The sequence below is a fragment of the Lycorma delicatula genome, chromosome 6 (genome assembly GCF_047948215.1).
Source record: "Lycorma delicatula isolate Av1 chromosome 6, ASM4794821v1, whole genome shotgun sequence".
Classification (NCBI taxonomy): Eukaryota; Metazoa; Arthropoda; class Insecta; order Hemiptera; family Fulgoridae; genus Lycorma; species Lycorma delicatula.
This window is the reverse complement of record NC_134460.1, coordinates 94691422-94714169: the sequence shown is the minus strand read 5'-3', so window position 1 is coordinate 94714169 and position 22748 is coordinate 94691422. Positions and strand designations below refer to the sequence as shown.

Below are 22748 nucleotides of genomic sequence, written 5' to 3'. Positions count from 1 at the left end.
ATGATGGAATCAAATGAGCTAATTCAAAGCTCAAAGGGTAGCATTGCTACTGTTGTGCAGATTCAGACGTGTATAGACATATACAAACGTGATCTAGTGTAGCACACATTCATCAGAACGATTCCAGTTTTATGAGATAGTAGTGAACCAGTAAACATGTCATTGTGAGTACTTTATGTGTTTGAATTATAGTGTATTGCTTATTTACAACTTTATTTCTTTTAATTAGTCATTACTTAAAAAATGTCTAGAGTTTTTTTAAATTATTCTAACAATTTTTGTTATGTATGTGGTGAAGTGACGCTCAAGTTCCAAAGGCGAAATCTTACTCCAATAGTAAAAAAGTGTTATGAACGTTATTTTGGATGTAAATTTTGGGACCAAACAAGTGCCTGGGCCCCACATTTCTGTTTGTTATCGTATTCTAGGATTTTCACTGCATGGAAAAATGACACACGTCAAATGACATTTGCTATCCCTATGATTCGGAGGGAACCCAAAGATCACTCTTCTGACAGTTTTTCTGCTTAACAAACATTAAAGGGATTACGTCAAAATCAAAACATACAATGGTGTATCTTGATTTGCAATCTGCAATGAGACCAGTTCCATACTAAGAAGAATTACCCATACCAAAATCTCCAGAACATGTGACATTAGATGAAGAGAGCTCAGAGTCTGATGGAAGTAAGGAAGAAAAAGAAACAGATTCTGGTAATACAACCTTTGAACAAAGCAATTTCATCTGAGCCTCATTTACTGACTTAAGAAAATCTTAACGATCTTATACGAGATTTAAAGTTATCCAAAAAACAGTCTGAAATGCTTGCTTCCCGGCTAAAAGGATAGAATCTTCTTCAAAAGAATACAATGATATCTACTTATCGTAATCATCATTCTGAATTAAAAGGCTACTTTCCTGAAGAAAATTGCTTAGCGTTTTGTAATGATATTTATTCTCTTATGGAGATACTTTGTAATGAACATACCCCAACAGAATGGCGCTTGTTTTACGATTTCTCTAAAGTTAGTTTAAAAGCTGTGCTTCTACATAATGGCAATAAATTCCCATCAGTACCTGTGGCTCACTCTCCTAGTATGAAAGAAACATATGAAAACTTTAAATTTATATCTGAAAAGCGTTAACATGCAGAGTAAGAATGGAATATTTATGGTAATTTGAAGGTAACTCCACTTATTCTTGGTCTCCAGCTTGGTTCACAAAGTACTATTGTTTTTTGTGTGAATGGGATAGTAAGGACATAAAAACCATTTCATTAGAAAAAAATGGCCTAAACGCGAATCACTCATCCTGAACAGAAAAATGTGAAACATGACCCATTGTGCAATCCTAAAATTGTGTATCTACCTCCGTTACATTTCAAACTAGGATTAATTTTGATTAATTTATGTCCTTTACAAAAGGACATGGAGAATACTCCTGGTTTCACTATACTTAAAACAGACGTTTCCTAAAATTGGTGATGCAAAAATTAAAGAAGGAATTTTCGTGGTTCCACAAGTACGATAACTAATGCTTGATGAAACATTTGAGGAACTATTGAATTCACTGGAGAAAGCAGCTTGGCAAGTGTTCAAAAATATTACTCAGAGTTTTTTGGGAAATCGAAAGGCGGAAAATTACCGTGACATTGTCAACGATCCTATAACACCTTATAAAAATTTGAGTTGTAATATTTCCTTAAAAGTACACTTCCTGCACTCGCACCTAGATTTCTTCCCGGAAAATCTTGGCGCAGTGAGCCAAGAACGGGGAACTATATCATCAGGAGATTTCAGCTATGGGAAAGAGGTATCAAGGCAAATGGAATCCTTATATGTTGGCAGATTATTGTTAGATCATCAAGAGGAATGCTATGCAGGCAAAATATATCAGAAAATCGTCATTTCTTACTTTCTAGGTGAGTCAAATATTTGAATATTGTGTAGTTAAGAATACAAAATTTTTGAAATTAAAATCCCTGACTCTCGGAAACCTTGCGTGATGGGGAAAAACCGATATAATATTTAAATTCAGGAGAAAAAAATACTATCAGAATCACATATTATATTCTGAGACAAAAAAAAATTATTTTTTGTTCCCCAGTGTTATTAATCGTTTATGCGTTGATCTATCCTCAGAAATCCAATCAAAATATATGTATATTATCTCGCTAAATTATTTTTACGATTTTTTTTTTATATTTCAATTGAAATTATAACATTCAAATTAGAGGAAAAATTAATTTCATAATTTCGTGATGAACACTCAACATGAAAAATCTAGTTAACTATTCTTATATTTAACAAACAAATATATTTTGTAACATTACTATCGTCTGAGAATTATTTAAGATTATTTATAAATTAATAATACTAACACTTATTTTAGGAACAAAAAATTTATATAGTTTTTTTTTAATCACGTAAAATTTCAGAAAAATTTTAATTTATCATTTATGATCCAAAGATAAGGGAAAGGTGATCTGTGATTTAAAAAGATTAGGATTCCTGTAAAACGCACTTTTGAATAAAATAGATTGACCTGTAACAGTACAAAACAAACATAAAGTAAGAAATATAAATGTTTAAGTTTATTTGAAAGGAATTATTTTCACCTGAATGAGGTAGGCTCCTAAAGTTTTTTTTAAATGTTCATGAATAAAATAAATTTTTAAAAGAACATAAAATCATCTTTAAAAATTCACTAAAAATAATAAGGGCCTTCATTCAATGTTTACTTTTTGACGTCAGCGAAATTTTCAAACAATCAACTCACCAATTCTTCCAAAGAAATTAATAGCAACTTAATAATCATTAATCTTGCACCAAAATAAAAATTTTAAAATTAAATAAATGTTTTTTTTTTTTTTTTACTTTAAAATACATTTTTCCTAGTTCGTTTTATAATTACCTTGTCTAAATTTATTTAATTTAATAATTATTCTTAGTTACATTTTTATTTAAAATACATAGAATATTAAAAAAATACAATTATCGAGTAAGACCAGAATAGTGATGAACCAAGTCTGTTCATATTTTAAAACAGAAAAAGGAGTAAAACAGGGAGATTTTTTTTCGCCGACTTTGTTCAATGCAGTCTTGTAGAAAATATTAAAATAATAATAAATATAATAGTAATAAAAAATAGTATTAAAAAAGAATAAAATTTTGAATTAGTATTAGCATTAGAAGATTGACAAATGGAAGGTTTTCAGATGACCTGGTACTAGTTTTATTTTCAGAAATGTTAGAAGAAATTTTTATTGAATTGGAAAAACAAGGTCGGGAACCTGGTTTAACAGTTAATGAAAAAACTATTCTTCTAAAATATAGAATTAAGAATTAAAACTGCTAGGAAAGAAAATTCGGCAAACGAAACAATTTGCTTAGGGCAGCAACTGGTAAACTTTGAGTACAGAACAAGAAAGGAGATCCAAAGAAAGATAGCAGCTGCATGGAATAACTATTGGTCCCTTAAATCTATTTTGAAAAACAACCAGGTGAACAGTATACAGAAAGGTAAATTATTAGAAGGTGTAACGCCTTGTCTCACCTATCGTTCGCAAATTTAGACTTTGCCGAAGAAATCTATATAAATTATGAGGGTTACCCAACGATCGATTTAGAGAAGCATGCTTGCTATGAAAAAAAAAATAGAATTAGTTGTAGAAAGATAAGGCAACATACCACAGTGGCAGATGTGGTTAAATAATAAGAAATATGGTTAATTAAGAAATTTAAGTGGCTGGTCACCAGGTTGGACGGTAGGAGATCGACAAAGCAAGTTAATTTTGGAAACTTTTCTATGGGACAGGAAAAGAATAGACAAAAGAAACGAGGGGAGGATAATTTAAAGGAGGCTACAGGAATATATTGGTATAGATTGGCTTCAGACAGAGAAGCATGCAATGTTAGGAGAGAGGCCTATATTCAGTAATGGGTGTGGTTTCAAGTTCAAATGAAAGTTTGAAGAAAAATGAAGAAGTAATTTAATAGGAAGCTGAAGTATTACTTTTTATTTATTTTTTTATGTATAAATGAATTTTGCACAGTTATACATATAAATGTAAACATTTTTTACATTTTTTTTAACATTTATAACATTTTTTACATAATGTAAAAAAGTTTTACTAAAACCAAATAAAAGGCTTACTTATTTATAAGCGTACAAAAAGAGCGCCGTTTTATTAATAAAAACAACTGTTTGAGGGAACCATAAAAGAAGAAAAACCTGAGTCTTCATAGAAATAAATATAAAGAATACAGAAAAAACCTAAGTAATTTTTTTTTACCAAGGCTTTTTTTTAAAGGAAAATAATATGTATTATTTTTCCAAGAGTTTTAAAAATAATTTTCTCGTAAAAATTATTTAAATATCAGGATGATTCAGCCTTTAAATCATTACTCTACAAAAAATGCAATAAGTTATGAAGACGACAAACAAATAAAAATAACCATACAATTTTATTTTAAAAATTGTCCACTGGTGTTATCAGAAAGATACTAATTATGAAATTATCAGAGAAATTTCTTTAAAAAAAAATTATTTATAAAAAAAATAAAACTAATAATCGCTGTTAAATTTTTGCGAATATAGCTTTAACGTAGATTAAAAACAAAGCTAATACATACGGATCAAATTGAAATTCGACTCTTTTTTCAGTTCTATTTAAAATATTTATTGTGTAACCTCAATTAAAAATGTTACTATTTCTTTCATTGTAATGCATCACAACAAAACTGGATTTACAGATTCACAAATGTTTTTTTTTTTTACAATTTCAGTCCAACCATTTCTGATACAGTGACACTAATTAAACCTCAACGACCAAAAACATTATACAGTGAAAATTTCTATCCTAATGTAAGCTTATTATTTTTTTATGTCATTTCTGGGATATGCCTGACAGAATTATAATCATCCTCCTATAAAAAGTAACAATTTTCGGATACTTGCAAAGAATGACAAATATAGTATAAATCTTTCGTTAAACATTCAAGAAATATGTTTCGTTTTTATAATAAATTATAACTTACTTGTTAATGTTAAAAATGACAAAAATTTATGTTACCGTATAATTTTTTATACTTGTAAATTCAAAAAAATAAAAAGGTTTTAAAACGCTACTTTACCATACGAATTATATTTTTTGGCTTCAAGGAAATACGTTTTCTTCTCCTTTCGTCATTGAACATTCCCAATTTTTATTTAAAGAATCTTCATAATAATTATTATTTTAATTGATATCCAAAAATGTTACTTTTTGAGAAAAAGATAGGATATTTAATCACATGTAAAGTTTCCCTTCCTACAGAAATCTAAATGCGCACCTATAATCCGTATTTTTTAAAAGAAAATTTTAAAATTTTAGAAGAAATTTTTCATATTCTATAACTTTATACGTTGTCAAAGTTAAAAACTTTTTAATTTTATGATAATCGTTACACGTATAATCATTATTTTGATATGACCAACCCTTACGCCAAGGATTGACCAAAATACTGCTGGAATTGTAAGAAGATGGGGCTTGTCATATGCTAAACATGTGAAATTTTTTTCACATGCAACCATAGTCGCATTTAGAAAATTTGAATTTTTTCTTAACTTTAAGATGGAAATTTTTTTTGTCTCCTACTTCGCACCGGTAAAATCTACTTCCGCCTTTCGGCGTGCCGAAAGGGATTTTTTTATATTATATTCTTAGAATATTGTGTTTAGTTATTACGAGTACATTCGTTTACATGGTAGGTTGTTTTGTTTTATTCTTTGTTCTGAAACATGGATAAATAAATAAAAAAGTTATAAAGGTTATTTTTTATGTTATAAAGTTTAATTAATATGTTAACGATTACTTTAAGAAAGGATTTCTTTTTGTATTTCGTAAAGCTATTAAACTCTTTTTTGCTCCCAAAGTAATCTTACACGCATTACGTAAAAACACACAACGTAAGGTATACAAATACGTAACGAAACCTTACAATGATTTTAGAGCTGTTGAGTTAATTGAATAAATCTTCTCATTCGATGATACAATACTACTTGTCAGTCAAAGATAATATGTAAAAAAATACGTTGTATGCAGAAAATATTTTTGAAAAATCGTTATCAAAGGTTATATATACATTCATATATGTCGGTTTCAATTTATTTGTTACACATCAAAGTTTTACTCCTTTGAATATTATTTATTGTTTGTATAATGAATCATTTTTCCCGGAACGAATCCAATTTTTACCGGCATTGCGGTTGATTTTCCTTAAATTTTATATTAAAAGGGGAATTTAATGTTTTTATTGGTTCGAGGAACAAGAAGAATTGATTGCAATATAAGCTACTTATGAGTGTCTGACGTAGTTGGAAACAGTAGCGATTTTCCTATTTAAACGGTGTTAGAGTAGGGTGGGGTTGCTGTTTGTTAGGTATAAGTGGAAGTAGCAAACGGCAGTCGCTAACTTTATTCAACACAACACAATGCCAGCTGCCGCTGAGTTGCTTCTTGACCCCCCATTTGTTGATCGTCAGGATCATGCGAGCAGTAAATCTCTTTTACAACCATCTTCGGCTTCTAATGGAACATCTTTAAATAATGTTCGCCAATCATCTGCTTCAGTGTCATATGTTACTTTACCTGACAGGAATTTACACGATAGATTTATAAAAGAAGCTGTAGATATTATTCTTCGAGATGCTGTATATGAGGTAAATGTTTATTTTTATAGAAAATGAAATAAAAATTATGAAATTATTATTATTATTATATTTACGTTTATTATGTATGTTTTTAATCAAATCAAATATTTTTTTATTTTTAATGGAAATTAAGGAAAAAATTATTCCATTCTATAAAATATGAATAAAATTAAGAAATTAATTTATTATAAAAATAAAAAGTAAATTTTACTAATATGGTTTTAACGAATGAATTAAAATGACAACCTCGGTACACAGGTGCTAGCGTGCACCTGTGTACCGAGTCTACTCCACCGAATATAATAGGTTTGATTCCCAGATAGATTCTGGAAAATTTCTAACGACAACCGTGGTCAATAATGACGTTTTATTAGCTGATAATATTTAAAATTCACGAATAAAAAATATAATAAAAGAATTAAGTTTAAATCATAAGAATCTTTAATTATAAATCAGCATAAATTAAGCATTATAAATAATTATTAATTATAATTTTCGATACGCTAAAGTTTTAAAAATATTGTTAACTAAAGTTCACAAAATGTAACAATTTATTCTTTTTTTTCTTTCTGGAGGGAATTACGGAAAGAAAATTATATATATAAACTTTAAATATATATATATAACTATAATAGTGTATAATTTACACTGATATTTACACTTATGAACTTATATTATATATACATATATAATATAAGTTCACAGTACTTTTTATTGCATAAAATCATCTCGTTTATATTAAAACAAATTTACATAAATTACAAACGTTTTACAGAAATTACACATATCTTTCTCCGTAACGTTATAGAGCCACCGCTAGCTTTACAAATGCGAAGGACAATCTCCCCGCTTCAAGGTCATCTCCATTTGTTTTTTTTCATGTACTTCAATTGTATTAAATACCTATACGTTCAGTTCAATATTAAAATTATTTATTATCAAGATATTTTACATATTTATGTTTCTCACTTCATTCTTAGTTAGGTCAAAAAAAATTTACGAATTTAAAAAATTCTATGTTTGATTTAATCTTAATGATACTTTTGTTTAGTTCTAGTAAACTTTTATTCTCAAGAATAGTTACATCAGTTTAGAAAGTGGCGTGTCTTATGACAGGTCAACTGTAACTTTTTTGTTGTGTGAATTTACATAAAATACACACACATTTATTATTTATTTAATCTTAATATTTTTATGACATTTAAAATAAATCTCAGATTATTTTTTTATCAATATTTTTCATGTAAAATATTGTTACGGAAATGTTTAATACTTACTTTAAATACTGTTTTCAGGTGCCATTACATAATATCATAATACTTTAATATCATAATATTAAAGTGCCTAAATTTTGTTTTTTTTGTTTGGAAAAAATAGCATCCACTGTCCGGCATTATTTCTTCTATTCGTTACACATCCACTGTTACTTTTCTAATTGATACGAAACTTTTAATATCTACTTCGTGAGAATAGGTGTAAACAATTCTGCAGTTACTTGGATAACAAATAAACATAAATAGAAAGCTTTCTGTTTATAGACTTACGGTTAGGAAACCATAAATCTCCTTTGCGTATCACAATAGGGTAAAAAAGTAAAAAATTATGTTCAATTTAATATTATCAGCTGTTTTTATTTCATAAAAAGAGGAAAAATAAAAATGTTTCCCATTTTTAAAAGGGGATTCTATTTTATAAATAAATATTTAACGAATTTTTATTTATTTTTCAATAGTCTTTATTAAGAAAAAAAAATTACAACTATACAATTTTAAATAAAACCCCTATTTATGAATATTTAATACAAATTATTAATAAGATTCAGTTACTACATGTAACTGAATTTTAGAAAAAGAAATAACAGAATGATTCCGTAAGATTATGTACCTTTTTCCCTGTCCTTGACCGACTCTACCTTTTTAAGTCTCACATTATTTATTAGGGTTATTCCCCGTATCATATGTCTATATTTCCGTACGCTATGAATAGTTATTCATCGTAATAAAATTTACATTTGTTTCTTATATGATTTAAAATAATGTCTTAAAACTCATTTGCGCTGCTTTTCCTCAAATTCTTTTCTAAAAATGTGGGTTTTTCCGTCACTGATCCAACTACTTCTTAGTAATTTAAATAAATAATTTATAATACCACAAACGTTCAAAGTTGTTTGAGGTAAACTCAACTATATTTTATTAATTAACTTTATTTATTTATTCTGCGAAATGTAAAATTTGCAAAATCTAATAAATTAAATTATAAAAATGTTACGCATATTTCGTAAACAAACCTTTAATGACTAGGATGAATAAAATAATTTTTAACTGATAATAAGATTATAAATTAATATTTTTAATGATTTTTTTAAAACAGATAAGTACTTAACGTAACTTTTACACAAATTATTTCTTCAGTCTTTTATATCTGAAAAAATCCAATTTCGATGCTTGAGTTTGCTTATTTTCTTATACAAGTAACATTTTCATATCATATTTACATATATAGACACATCATATTTGCATATATGAAGGATTAATTTAAAAAAAAGGATAACATAAAGATACGTAATACAAAGAGATAACTGCGCTAAACGGGGTTTCTTTATTATTAAATATCTACAATCTATTCCCTCGGAACAAGGAGTAGATGTGTTAACATCTGTAACTGAATTGAAAGAAAGAAAATCCAACAACAGTTAATTTGGTCTATTTTCCGTTTTACACCCTACAACAGCTGTCGGTGGATGATAATGAAATGAAATTCTTGTAGCGCGCGAAAAATCACGCCTGACTTGACCCAGAACCTCTGGATGAAAGGCAAAGACGCTAACACTCCATCAAGAAGATCGGTAAACGATTATTACAATAAAATCATAAATAATAAAAGCTCAAAAAGTGTTTACCGAAAAAGGTTTTTTTTTAATCTAAAACTAGATGAGATATTTCGATTGTTGAATTATCATCATCAGCAGGCACTGAGAATTAGCAAAAGGTTCTTAGAAAATACTATAAACATAGCACTTTTATGTGAATTTTTCAGAACGACAAAAACAATCGTCGATTACAAAATGAACAATTAATTTTCTTGTCAATATTTTGTGAATAAAAATAAAATCAATGCAACCTGTTATTAGTACAACCATTTTTGTAGTTTATCGTAATTTTTTTACTATTAATTTATTTTTTTAATGTTTTTATTTATAGTCCGCATCAACAATTAAAGTCATTAGCGACTATCAAGATCTGTGTGAATGTACCGGTAAACGTGTAGTCTTGAACAGACTCAGACCGACCATTCCTGAGACGTGTAGTTAATTGATACCCAACCACCAAACAACCGGCTTTTCATCCGGAAGTTCCGGGTTCAAATCCCGGACAGGCATAGCATTTTCACACACGCTACAAATCATTCATTTTATCCTCTGAACAATATCTACCAGTGGTCCCGGAGGTTAAACAGAACAAAAAAAAACCAAACACTGGTATATCCATGATCATTATATAAATCTAAATAAAAGCAACAGTCTTTATTAGAATCAGCTGATTTACGACGACGAGTTTACCATAGACCAACCCGGTAGGGTGTTGTTATTTATATTGTTAATTTGTTCTTTTTTCATATTTTAGTAATAGTTTATTTTTATATATACTTAACCATTCTTCTCTGTATCTACTAGTGATAATTATTCAACATTCAAGAATTCATAAACGTTTACAAGTAATAAAATAAGTTTAGAAAGATTTATTAAAAAAAAAAAAAACAACACTTTTGTGCAGCTATTAAAAAAAGAATCTGTACATATCTGTATGTTTATATGATACAAATCAGAAATATTCATCCAACCAATTTGAAATTTTCTTCGTACAATTATCAAATCAATATTTCAATTTATCTTGAAAAATGAGCTAAGAATTTACATTTTTAATGTAAAATGCTATATTAAGACTTACTGCAATAATAAACATTTTTTTTACCTCTTTTTAACCTGTAAACTCGAGATTAAAACATCTATTTTTTATAAAGACCGACAATGCTGTAAATATGGTCAAAATATCGTCCATCCTACTTGTATATAACATGTCAAGTTCATAAAGATCCAAGTGATATGATAAAAGATCTATGAGTTATAATTTCATTCTATTTACCGTTAGAATTTAAAGCTGTTAAAAAAATAAATTTAACTGATGCATTCTATATCTCAAAAAATATTTTTAGATACTCATAATAATTCTGCACAAACAGATTTGAGATGTTTCACATGCCATATAATTTAATCACGTAGAATAAAGGCTTACTTTAAAATTTAAGATAATGTGACTAAAAAAAAAATCCGGGAATTTAAATAAATAATATATCTGAAATTCTGCTAAGGAACGTTGGCTAGATTTATTATATCAGACGTATATCATTATTATATATCATTACATAGGTATTACTACATCATTTAGTATATCATGACGATTATGTAATAGTCATTATATATTCGTATCACAGTTGCTTTAAAGACGTAATAAATCATTAAGACACCGAGAGAGATGAGGTAAAACAATAAATAAATGTGCTATTCTATTGTAAAACCGTCGAGTATACATTTCCTTTACTCAGTAGAGGAAAATATTTGTATATAATTACTGGAAGTAAGTAAATTTTATTTTCTCAGAAATTGAAATTATAAATTTCTGTTACTTAACAATTAATGCTTAGATTAAATAATATTTTTGTTTATTTCCCTATTTTACTTTCCTGGCATCTTATTTCTAGAGATATGCTGCAAAACGGAAAGTATGTTTGCATTTTTTTTTTAATTTTATCTCAAAATTCCCCCTTCACCAAAAATCGAAAAAAAACTATCTTTTTGTTTATTGCATATTATCTAACCAATTTTTTTATGTCTTCCTAGGCATAATAGTAGTACAAGTGACTCAAAAAATAAAACATTTGGGGCAATATTGGAGGTGAGGGAGCCGATCAAAGTTTAAAATATATATATTTTTTTAATTTTATAAAACTTTTAATTGATTTTTACATATCATTATATTTCCACAATAAAAGAATAAATAATCAGTTCAAGGTAGGTAATCAGTGCAAAGTATAATAAAAAAAACTTTTTTTTTATTATACTTTGTCTAAAGTTATTATTTCGAAATTTTTCTTATTATGTATATTTTTTATAATTATTTATTCATTATCATGATTAAATTAAAATAATTGTTTGTTACAAATTATTTAAATTATTACAATAATAATAATACTTTATATTTCATTCATTGTCTGATACAAAACTAGAAAAAAATGTGTCTTCTTTTTACGGAGTTCGTTAAAACGTCGTCGACGAACTACGTTTACACTTACAAACATGACCTAACATAACAGTGAAATGAAAATGTTGAAAAAATAAAATAAGCGTGAAAACATTATATTTCAGTTCAATTAGATTTTTAATAAAGAATACTTTCAAAAAATACCACGAGTTTTGTTAGACAACTTTTTCCCCATTTCATGAACCGCGGAACTCGAATATGTCATTTTATTCATTTTTTTAATGTACCTTTACGAATCGCCCTACTAAATGGCAGTACTTCATAGTACTAGGTGCATACAAAAACTTGATAATGTACTTTAAATAATAAGATTTAAAAGAAAATATGCTACAGCTTGTTTTAATAGTAAATGTTCTTATGTAAATGAAAGTATTGAAGATGAAACAATTTTTTAATTAAAAATATTAGTTTACAAAATATTATATTAGTTTTATTAAAAAAGGAATAAATAAAACAGAAATAAAATCGAATTTAATAATAAAAATCGAAGGTTACACTTAAAAAGTAATAAGTGCAATATTACATCACGGATCTTCGATTCGTAAAGGTATTATACGAGTTTTATTAAAAAAGGAAAAATATGGTATGAAGTGGATGATATGACTACAAAAATTGGATGATATTGTATGATAAAGTGGATGATATAACAAAAAAAATTGGCTATAAAATTCAATTTGTTTGTTCTAGAAGGCAATAAATTTTAATAATAAATCCGTAAGATAAAAGAATCAGTAATTCATAAAAAAAATAAATAAATAAAAGAATAATTTAACAAAACGTATTGATATCCAAAAACAATTACAAGAAAATTGTAAGCCGTACGGTAAGAGTATCGCAGATATTTTTTCCGCTCAAAAAAACAAAAATTCCTGTAACAAATAAAACTGTTTTTAACAAGGCGATGCTGATATCATAAAAGGTAAGACTACATTTCTATTATCAAAATCTGTTATTAATTTAGAATTTTCTTAAAAAATAAACATGTTTATTATCTATGATTTTAAATCTATTACCTATTACATATATTTAACATGTTTTTTTTAACGAAAATTCTAAATTAATAACAGATTTCGGTAATTGAAATGTGGTGTCTTACCTTTTTTGATATCAGTATCGTTTTGTTAAAAACAGTTTTATGTATGTTACAGGAATTTTTTTTTTTGAGTGGAAGAAATGATATCTGCAAGAGTTTTACCGTATGGTTTACAATTTCATTGTCATTTTTTGTACGTTTTACTTCATATCAAGTTAAAAATCTACTGATATGCAACAGAAAAAGGGAGATATATATATATAAATAAAACACAAATTTTCAAAATTGATTTTAGTTACAACTTATAATCTTATTTAATATTCATTTAACTTGGACTACTTTTTACAAGCAGTTGAATAAAACTTCTTTGTACAGTTTTCATTTTTATAGCAAAATTACGTATTAAAACCCAATTTCACAAGTATTATTGGTCTATAAAATTCATGAGTATGCAATCTTTGGGATATTTCGATATTTAGATACAACTCATAATTAATGATGAGCAATCGTTAATGAAACGATATCTATAAATCAATGAAAATGTAGATGTAGGTCATGATAAAAAGGAATAAATAATTACAATTGAAAAATAAGATTGTAAATAATTCGTTCAATAGCTCGTAAAATATTTTAAACCAATAAAATATATGCTGACAAAAACTTTTGGAAAAATATACTAGATTCAAATTAGAAAGATAACCAAATATAGAAATTTCCGCGTTATTAAGAAGGCTGTTGAATTACCGGTTAATTACAAAAATAACAATTTCATCTTCATTTTAATATCCACGATAAGTAACTATTTATGTAATGAAATTTGAAAATTTAATTAGAAGTGAATGCAGTTGATTGTGATCTACCTCGATTAACTAGTTTATTTTATTATGCATAATATATTTACTTAATAAAAAGAAGTATTTTATTACATATCATCAGTCCGGTTTATTTTTAATAAGGACGCTATAATATACATTTAAGGAAAAATCAAAAATTAAAATAAATAAAGGATTGATTATTTGAAGTTCTAAATTTAACTTTTTATTAGATAAGAAAAGAATCTTAAACTTATTCAGATGACAGAGAAAGAAGGTCAATCTACTCTTTATTATTCTGAGATCGATTAAATACTTTTTCCAATAATTATATTGATATAAACAAAGTAATAGAAGATTTAATTATATTTTTTGCTTCGACAGTCGATTATAGTCGGATTAATATTTTAATCGTTAAATTATTTAATCGATATTTAGTAAAGAGGATTATAAAATCAATAATAAATGGCTTTTAACATGAGTAGGACTGTTGCAGTTTTTACTTTAATTAGTATAAAAATCATTTTTATTAAAGAAAGGCTAATTTTGTATCACATCAAATTTATTCTTATATGTTCGTTAAGTTGTTTTTTATTAATTTCAACACGCACGTAACGATTGGTGAAATAAGGAGGCTATAGCCCCCCCATTGGGGCTGCATGTATGCTATGAAAATTTTCGCGATTAAAAACAGTATCATACTTGTTGAAGAAATAACTATTTATTTTTCGCACATGCGAAAGTAACTCACATGCAATCGATGTGCTAAAAAAATCAGTGAGTGTGTATGGACCAGATGAGAATTAAAAAAATCTGATGTGGATACCACATGACTTCCTTGTACGCCTATTAAATTACATATACACATTTTCTAAGATGAAAGGTACATAAAATTTTATTTCATTAATAACTTCTGATTTTTTTTTTATTGCATTATTATATATATTGTAATTTTTTTTACAATCAGAGGTTAATAATTACTAATAAATCAGTATATTTAAATTTAAAAAAAGTTTAAAAAAAAGGAGATGAAGTCTGATTCGAACCGATCTCTTATAAGATCCAAATATTTCATTAGGTTATAACTCTGGAACCAATGAAAATAAGTACCACTTATGATATATTGTTGAAAAGCTCCCAGTGAGGGCTTGTAACTGCAATTAAGAAAAACTCATAAATCCAATTTTTGTTTGAATTTTGGGCTTTTTTGAACACTTTTGGTCCAGTCGATTGCAATAAAAAGGGGAAGTGCATAACTAGATGTTACAACAGTCCTAAATCCAAAAATCTCAACATCCTACAGCTAATCTTTTTTGAGTTATGCGAGATGCATACGTACGTACCGGCGTCACGCCGAAACTAGTTAAAATGGATTCAGGGATGGTCAAAATAGATATTTCCGTTTAAATCTGAAAACCGAAATTTTTCGTAAAGGAAATACTTCCTTTACTTCGTACAAGGAAGTAAAAAAACGAATTGTAGGCTTGTGTGAAACTAGATTTATTGAGCGTCATATGAGTATTGAAGTATTTGTCGAATTATTTGAATGTATTTGCGTGAGTCTAGATGAAATCTCACAAGAATCAAAAGCAATCGCATCGCCTAAAGCTTATGTTTTTCTCGCTGCAGTAGAAAAAAGTGAATTTATTGTTTCATTACTACTTTGTGAAAGACTTCTTAATGTTTCACTACCATTGTCAATAATAATTCAAAACAAGACTATTAACTTGAATAACGCTATTGAACTTGTCAAATCAACGCTATCATTATTACAAGGAATGAAAGATAACGCAGAAAATATCTTAAAAAATACTTTTGTAGCTGCCAAAGAATTGTCGAGCAAGATTTTTGAAGCTGAAATAAAAACTCCGCGAATAAACGGGGACATAGAGGAAATTACAATACTACGACAGCAAAAGAATATTACTGAGTATCTTGTTTTATTCCTTGCATCGATACATTGAAGGAGCATTTGGAAAGTAAATTCAGTGACAATGCTATCGTCTTAAAAAATTTTCAGGTTCTTTTACTAGGTCCAGCTATTCCTGGAAAGGCGGATGAACTAAATATCTTAGCGATGTATTACGATAATAAATGTTCTGAATCTGTCCTTCAAGCGGAGTATCTTATTTGGTGCGAGGAAATAAAATCGTTAAATTTAAAATGCAATCTAGAAGTGATTGAAGTACTAGATCGCTGCAATAAAGAATATTTGCCGAATATCCATTATCTTTTGCAAGTTTTAGCGACTCTTTCGGTAATAATACTTACTAATGAACGCTTGTTCTTCACAAGCGTGAAGAGAATCAAAACGATTGCGCATAACAAGTCGAGGGATGGAAAACTAAGTTCGTTAGTTTCTTTGTCAGTGCATAGAGATATTACTGTTAATCCTAATGAAGTTTTTGGATATTATGACGAGAGAGCAAAATCGACGATTGGCTTAATAATAGTTTGTAACTTTTATTGGAGTGTATATGTGTGATTGTGAAGTATAAATGTGGATTATGAAAAAATTATATACTAACATTATGATTCTTATTTACGTAGTAAATGCTGTATGAAATATAAGCATATGTTATGTATTTTTCAAACGCAGTGAAGAATAAAGATCCGTTTTAATATAAAATGATTATTATTATTATTATTATTTTATCATCATCAGCCCCCTTAGCCGCTCCACGAAAAAAATCCTAGCTATGTGCCTGTTTCAATGTGTATAATAAGTAGTTGTGATGTTAAAAATTAATATTACGGTATAAAATATCATACTGCGATCTCAGTGGCAGAGTGGTTCCTTTAATTCTCGACCTTTCATCCGAGGAAACCCGGATTCGAATCCCGATCAGACATAGTATTTTTCATAAGCTATTAAATTCAATTTTCCATATTACCACGTAGACGCTCTCTATAAGCTTCTGTAGTGAATTAATTCATTAAGAAAAAAAGAAAAGTAGCTATTATAAAAAGTTAGCGTAAAATCCGAAAAAAAGTATAATAATCTCTTTGTAAATTAATAAACAATTAAATAAAATGCTTGATTATATTTCTTTAATTATATATGGATATTTATCATAACTTATTATCAATGTAAAAATAATTAGTTGTTTATTTATAAACAAAATTAAGCGGTTTATAAACAACATTTTTTAAAGTACTTTTAAGAAAGAAAATGACGAAGCGGTACATAATAATATTCTTTAATTGTAGGAATAAAAAGAATCTAAATTGTATAAATAAATGAATAATCTTTTTTTATAAAATTGTTTTTCGATCTGGATTAAAAAACATCTGTTAAATTACAAAATGATTATTATTAATGTATTAATGTTTCATTAGTATTACAATAATAATTATCTAGTAATATGTTACACATACTACAATAATTATATTAGAATAAAAAACTTGTTAATACGAATACATTAAATATTTAAATGATGTAATTAAGCAACGATTAAGTTAATTGTTGTGGCCTTTAAACTAGTTATAAAATTCAGTACTGTACCTGGAAGTTCAAGTTCAAAAAATGTTAAGTGGATAAAACTTGATTACTTGTTCAGATAACGCCTATTACTTTATATATATATATATATATATATATATATATATATATATATATATATATACACACACACACCAGTATATACGAGGAAAATTTATCATTTAATAAATTAAATATTTAACTCTTTAAGTACAGATATACTGTATAAAATACCATAAATTATAAATAAACTAGAGTAGGAGTTACGAAAGAAAAATCATGAATATAAGGAATTGCATCTTAAGTGAAAAAGTTTGACAATATGAAACTACCTTCCTCTTTGCGTTACCAGAGGAACTATTAATTTATTTCAAGAAATCCTGTTGGAATTATAGTAAATTATCCGTAAAAATATTGGCCCACATTTATTGTTCATTTTTGGTAGTTCAATTTCAATTATTAATTTTCAATTAATAGATTACATTTACAAAAAAAAAAAAATACTAATGTTTAAGCAGGCCTATTATAAGAACAAAATTTTATATGTCTTTTCAACGACGTATAAAAATTAAATTTTTAAATATTTAAAGGATATTTAAAAATTTTAAATCTTTAAAATTTTTAAATTATCTTTAAATTTTTTAATCAAAAAATCAGCAACCAAAAAAAGAAGAAAATTGTTAATTCGACTCTTAGTAAAGTAAGAAAAAAATTTTGTAATTAGCATTGTATTTTAATAATACTATTTCAAGATTTACGCGGTTTCGTAACATTATTAACAACGGCATGAAAAAATAGACTGTAAAGGAAAAAGGATTTCCGTAGAAGTTGATGTGAATCTCGACCGTCTGTTTAAGAAGAAGTACAACACTTTAAAAGAACATTATTTTTCTCTAACAGACAACTAGATTTAGCAGACGACGTTTTACAGACTAGTGCTATCAGGAGTTTTAATGAAATTTTTGATATCCTTCAAAACCCTCTTTTCACCATGTATTTATTTAAGTTATCACAGAGTTCGTTAGAATTTCGTCGGTAAGAGACGACGAAGTCAACGAACTACGTTTACACTTACAAACATGACCTAACCTAACAGTGAAATGAAAATGGGGGAAAAAATAAAATAAGCGTGAAAACATTATATTTCAGATCAATTAGATTTGTAATAAAGAATACTTTCAAAAAATACCACGAATTCTGTTACACAACTTTTTTTTCCATTTCATGAACCGCGGGACTCGAATATGTCATTTTTTAATGTACCTTTACGAATCGCTCCGCTAGATAGAACTAGGTAGCGTACAAAAACTTGATAATGTACTTGAAATAATAAAATTTAAAAGAAAATACGGCTTGTTTTAATAGTAAATGCTCTTATGTAAATGAAAGCTGAAGATGAAACATTTTTTTAATTCATTTATAAAAAAAATTAAATTATTACTTTAAAAAGATTACATTAGTTTTATTAAAAAAGGAATAAATAAAACAGAAATAAATTCGATTGGTGAAATAAAATTTAACGATAAAAATCGAGGGTTACACTTACAAAGTAAAAGTACAATAATATTACATCACGGCTCTTCGATTGGTGAAAGTCATTATATTGGTTTTATTAATAAAAAAACAAAAATGTGGTATGAAGTGAATGATATAACTATCAACAAAAAAATTGACCGTGAAATTCAATTTGTTGTTTCAAAACAACAAAAATCTCTGTAATATATGTTAAACTGGTTTTAATAAAACGATACTTTTTTTTGATAAAAAATAAATGTAAACACTACATTTCTATAATCAAAATCTGTTATTAATTTAGAATTTTCTTTAAAAAAAAATACATGTTAAATATATGTAATAGAAAATAGATATACAATAATAGATAATAAACAATGTTTAAGCGTTCCATATAAGAAAAAAAAAGAAAAATTTGTTACAAAACCCTTACCGGCCCGATTTCATTTATTAAACAACGAATAATACATATAACATTTACAGAAATAATACAATTCTTATGATTCGACTGTAAGGGGCCCAATCACCAAGTCACAGCAGCGACTTTAAGCAGCCCACGTCCGGCAGTCGAACACGACGTATTCCGGTGTATCGAGCTCTCCGCAAGAAAGGAAAAAGGGGTTGTCGGCTCTCCTCCTGGCACGTAAGTATACCCGAAACTTGCCGTGGCCATTTAAAAATTGGGTCAACCAATAGGTGACCTCCCCAAATCTGCGGTTAACCCAAGACTCGACCTGCTGGATCAGACGATGTGGCCATCGCCCCGTGGACGACAGGTCCCAGCGGACCTGCCATTTTCGGAACAAATGTGCATATCACTCCCGTCAGCTCCTCCAACAATCCCAATCCTCAGCTAGCTGTTTAAATGAAGGGATGCCCGCAAGACTAACACTGCCTCAGTCGAAACTGAAGAGTATGCCGAAACGATGCAGAGGGCAATCCACCTCTGCTCACCCTCCAGTACCCGCCAATTTTGATCGCACCCCAGAGCTTTCGACCAAACAATGACCCCATATAGCAGTACAGAATTGATCACATGGCCGTACAACTTCCTTTTGGATGACCGGGCCACGTTGCCCAGGCCACGTTGCCCAGGAGCCTACTCAGTGTCACACCATCGCTACTGCACGATCAGATGCCTCTTGTACGTGAACTGAAAACGTACGTCGTCGGTCCAACCATACTCCTAAATACTTTACCGACTCCACCTGGGATACTAAGGCTCCACCAACCGTGATCTGGATCGAGAAAGAGGATGCCTGCCAGCCAGACAGATGAATGTCTTCTCAGGAGACAAGGTTAGCCCCCTATCTTCAACCAGTGCTGCAGTAGGTTGATAACTTCACTGGCCGCTGTCGTTACGTCGTCTACAGCCCTCGCTTATACTACCAATACCAGGTCGTCAGCTAAGGCCACCGGTGCAACACCTCTAGGATACCTCAGCCGGAGCACCCCATCAAACACCAGGTTCCATAACGTCGGACTAAGTTCTGACCCCTGAGGTACTCCACACTTAACCGGAAAAGAGAGCTGTAAGTCCGTTGAATTGTAAAGCAGACGTCTTTCTTCGAAGTACCTTTGTACCATTCGCTGTACACCGCCGTCCACCTGCTAGGCCCTACGGGATACCGTAGGGCCCTACGGCTGGCCCTAGGTCCACCGCCGTCGAGGCCCTACGGGATACGTAGGGCCTCGAACACGGCGTAACGAGTTGAAACCACGGGTATGTTTCTCGCGTACCAGGTGCCGACAGCCACCGCCTCTACCAGCCGACACACACTTTTTACTGCATCGGGGTCGGACCTCCCCTAACGAAAACGATACTGGCTCCTAGATAATCCACCATTATGCTCAATTTTTCGCTTCAGCCTAACATCAAGCATCTTTTCCAACAGTTTGCATAAAGAATTCGTCAGGCAGACGATGGATGATAAGTGGGGGAGGCTCTTCCGTGGTCTAAGCCTCTTCCCCGTTAGCAACAGTTCGTCCATGATGAAGAGGGACAAGTTGTCGATGGCTATCTCCTCTCTCAACGGGTCCTGACCTGTAGGGAATAATACCTGTACTGCATCTAGTACTTGCCGTTCCGTGAAGACCGGAGCCCTTCTCCCAAATTTTCCATTTACTATCCGGAAACCTTTTCCCCACGGGTCCTGATCCATCATGTGGATCAGAACCCGTGTGTTGGAGATCCCTCCAACAACTGTTTTTGGCCTTCTTCATTGCCGCCTTGTAAGTTTCCCTCGCCTCCACAAAATGTTGACAAGCCAAGGACTGAACATCTTGAAAACCACGTTCCGTTGAAACGACTTCCTGGCCGCCCATGACTCCCTCCTAAGCCGAGCAATCTCATCATTCCACCAATAAGCATGTCGAGACGGATTACAACGAACGAATACGCCTGATGCTGTACACTCCTCCTGCACCGATCGTCACCAAGACCTCCGGTGACAACATACCGGCAAGGCGGGCCTGGATATTTTCGCCAAACGAATACATCCACATTTAGAGACTATTATCCTGTCTGTTTTCAAGATTCCTTTGGAGTAGCGAGTCTCGAACTCGACCCACCGGAGGATTGGTCTAGTGGTGAACGCGTCTTCTCTAATCAGCTGATTTGGAATTCGAGAGTTCCAGCGTTCAAGTCCTAGTAAAGTCAGTTACTTTTACACGGATTTGAATAATAGATCGTGGATACCGGTGTTCTTTGGTGGTTGGGTTTCAATTAACCACACATCTCAGGAATGGTCTAATTGAGACTGTGCAAGACTACACTTCATTTACGAGTACACTCATAATATCATCCTCGTTTATCTTTGAAGTATTATCTGAAAAGTAGTTACCGGAGGCTACACAGGAAAAAGAAAGTTTCGAATTCGATGATTAGGTGGTCGGACATCGATTCCTCATCTAAGATACTCCAGCTCATATAATCCCCCGAAACAAAGGTCAGTTCTATCCGGGGACGAAGATCCCTTTGCAAACGTCGCAGCGTGCTCCTTAATGCATATAAGGCCCATGGCCGCAGCTCGATCCCGAAGATGAAACCCGTGGAGATCACTGACAGTGCCTGCGAACTCAACGAAATTCGCATTGAAATCCCCTGCGACCACCAAATTTTCATCTCGATGTCGGCAAACCTCCAGGAAAAGATCATCTAAGAACGATATAAACCTCTCCGTTCCACAGTTCGGGAACCAGTAGCATAAAAACTGTCAACACTCGGAGATTTGCCCAAGCAGTCATTCCCAGAGTTACTGGATACTATTGACACTTCAGGTCTCAAAAGGCCGATTGCTGCTTTTGACGCACTATCCAATAACCACACCGAAATCGAAGTTATTGATGCAGGCGGCTCAGAGAGAAGCACTACCTCGGCAGAGCGGTTGAGGGCCTCCTCCCAATAGACATCAAGTGAAAGCCTGCTTCTGTTCGTATCTAATTGGAGAAACTTCATGTTCGGTCAGAACAGTCATCCGCCTTGTGGCCCTCCGAATCACAAATCGCACACTTCTTCGGGCTGACGCACCGGGCCTGCCACTGTCCTTTCTGATCACAATTAAAACACAGTTAATTGCGGTCGGGTCCTTTGCATGTTGAGGACATGTGCTCCAACCCCCAGCACCGAAGATATCTCTCTTCTGGATCACGCATCCGGGCCTGGCTGTGCACCCAGCCAATCCTCACACGCGTCGCAATCATTTTCTTGACCGCTCCATAAGACGTAATAACGGTAGCATTTTGCGTCTTTCCAAATGCTAGGCGTAATGAGGATACCCGAAAATCAACATCTGCCCCAACCGTTCGTCTCACTGCTTCCGCAAGTTCGGTCTCACTCATATCATCCTTAATGTCGTGGATGTGAACCACCGTACGTCGGCTATCTTTCGACTTTAAA

General features: G+C 30.4%; 1 protein-coding gene across 1 annotated transcript in view; it reads left to right on the top strand.

Moving 5' to 3' along the window:
* Window positions 1-6388: 6388 nt before the first annotated feature.
* Window positions 6389-22748, top strand: part of b (glutamate decarboxylase-like protein black) — a 36103-nt gene continuing 19743 nt past the window's right edge. Inside the window, exon 1 of the mRNA XM_075368140.1 lies at window positions 6389-6703. Within this exon, the coding sequence (XP_075224255.1) occupies window positions 6476-6703 (228 nt within the window). The 5' untranslated portion in view covers window positions 6389-6475. The remainder of the gene's footprint in view (window positions 6704-22748) is intronic.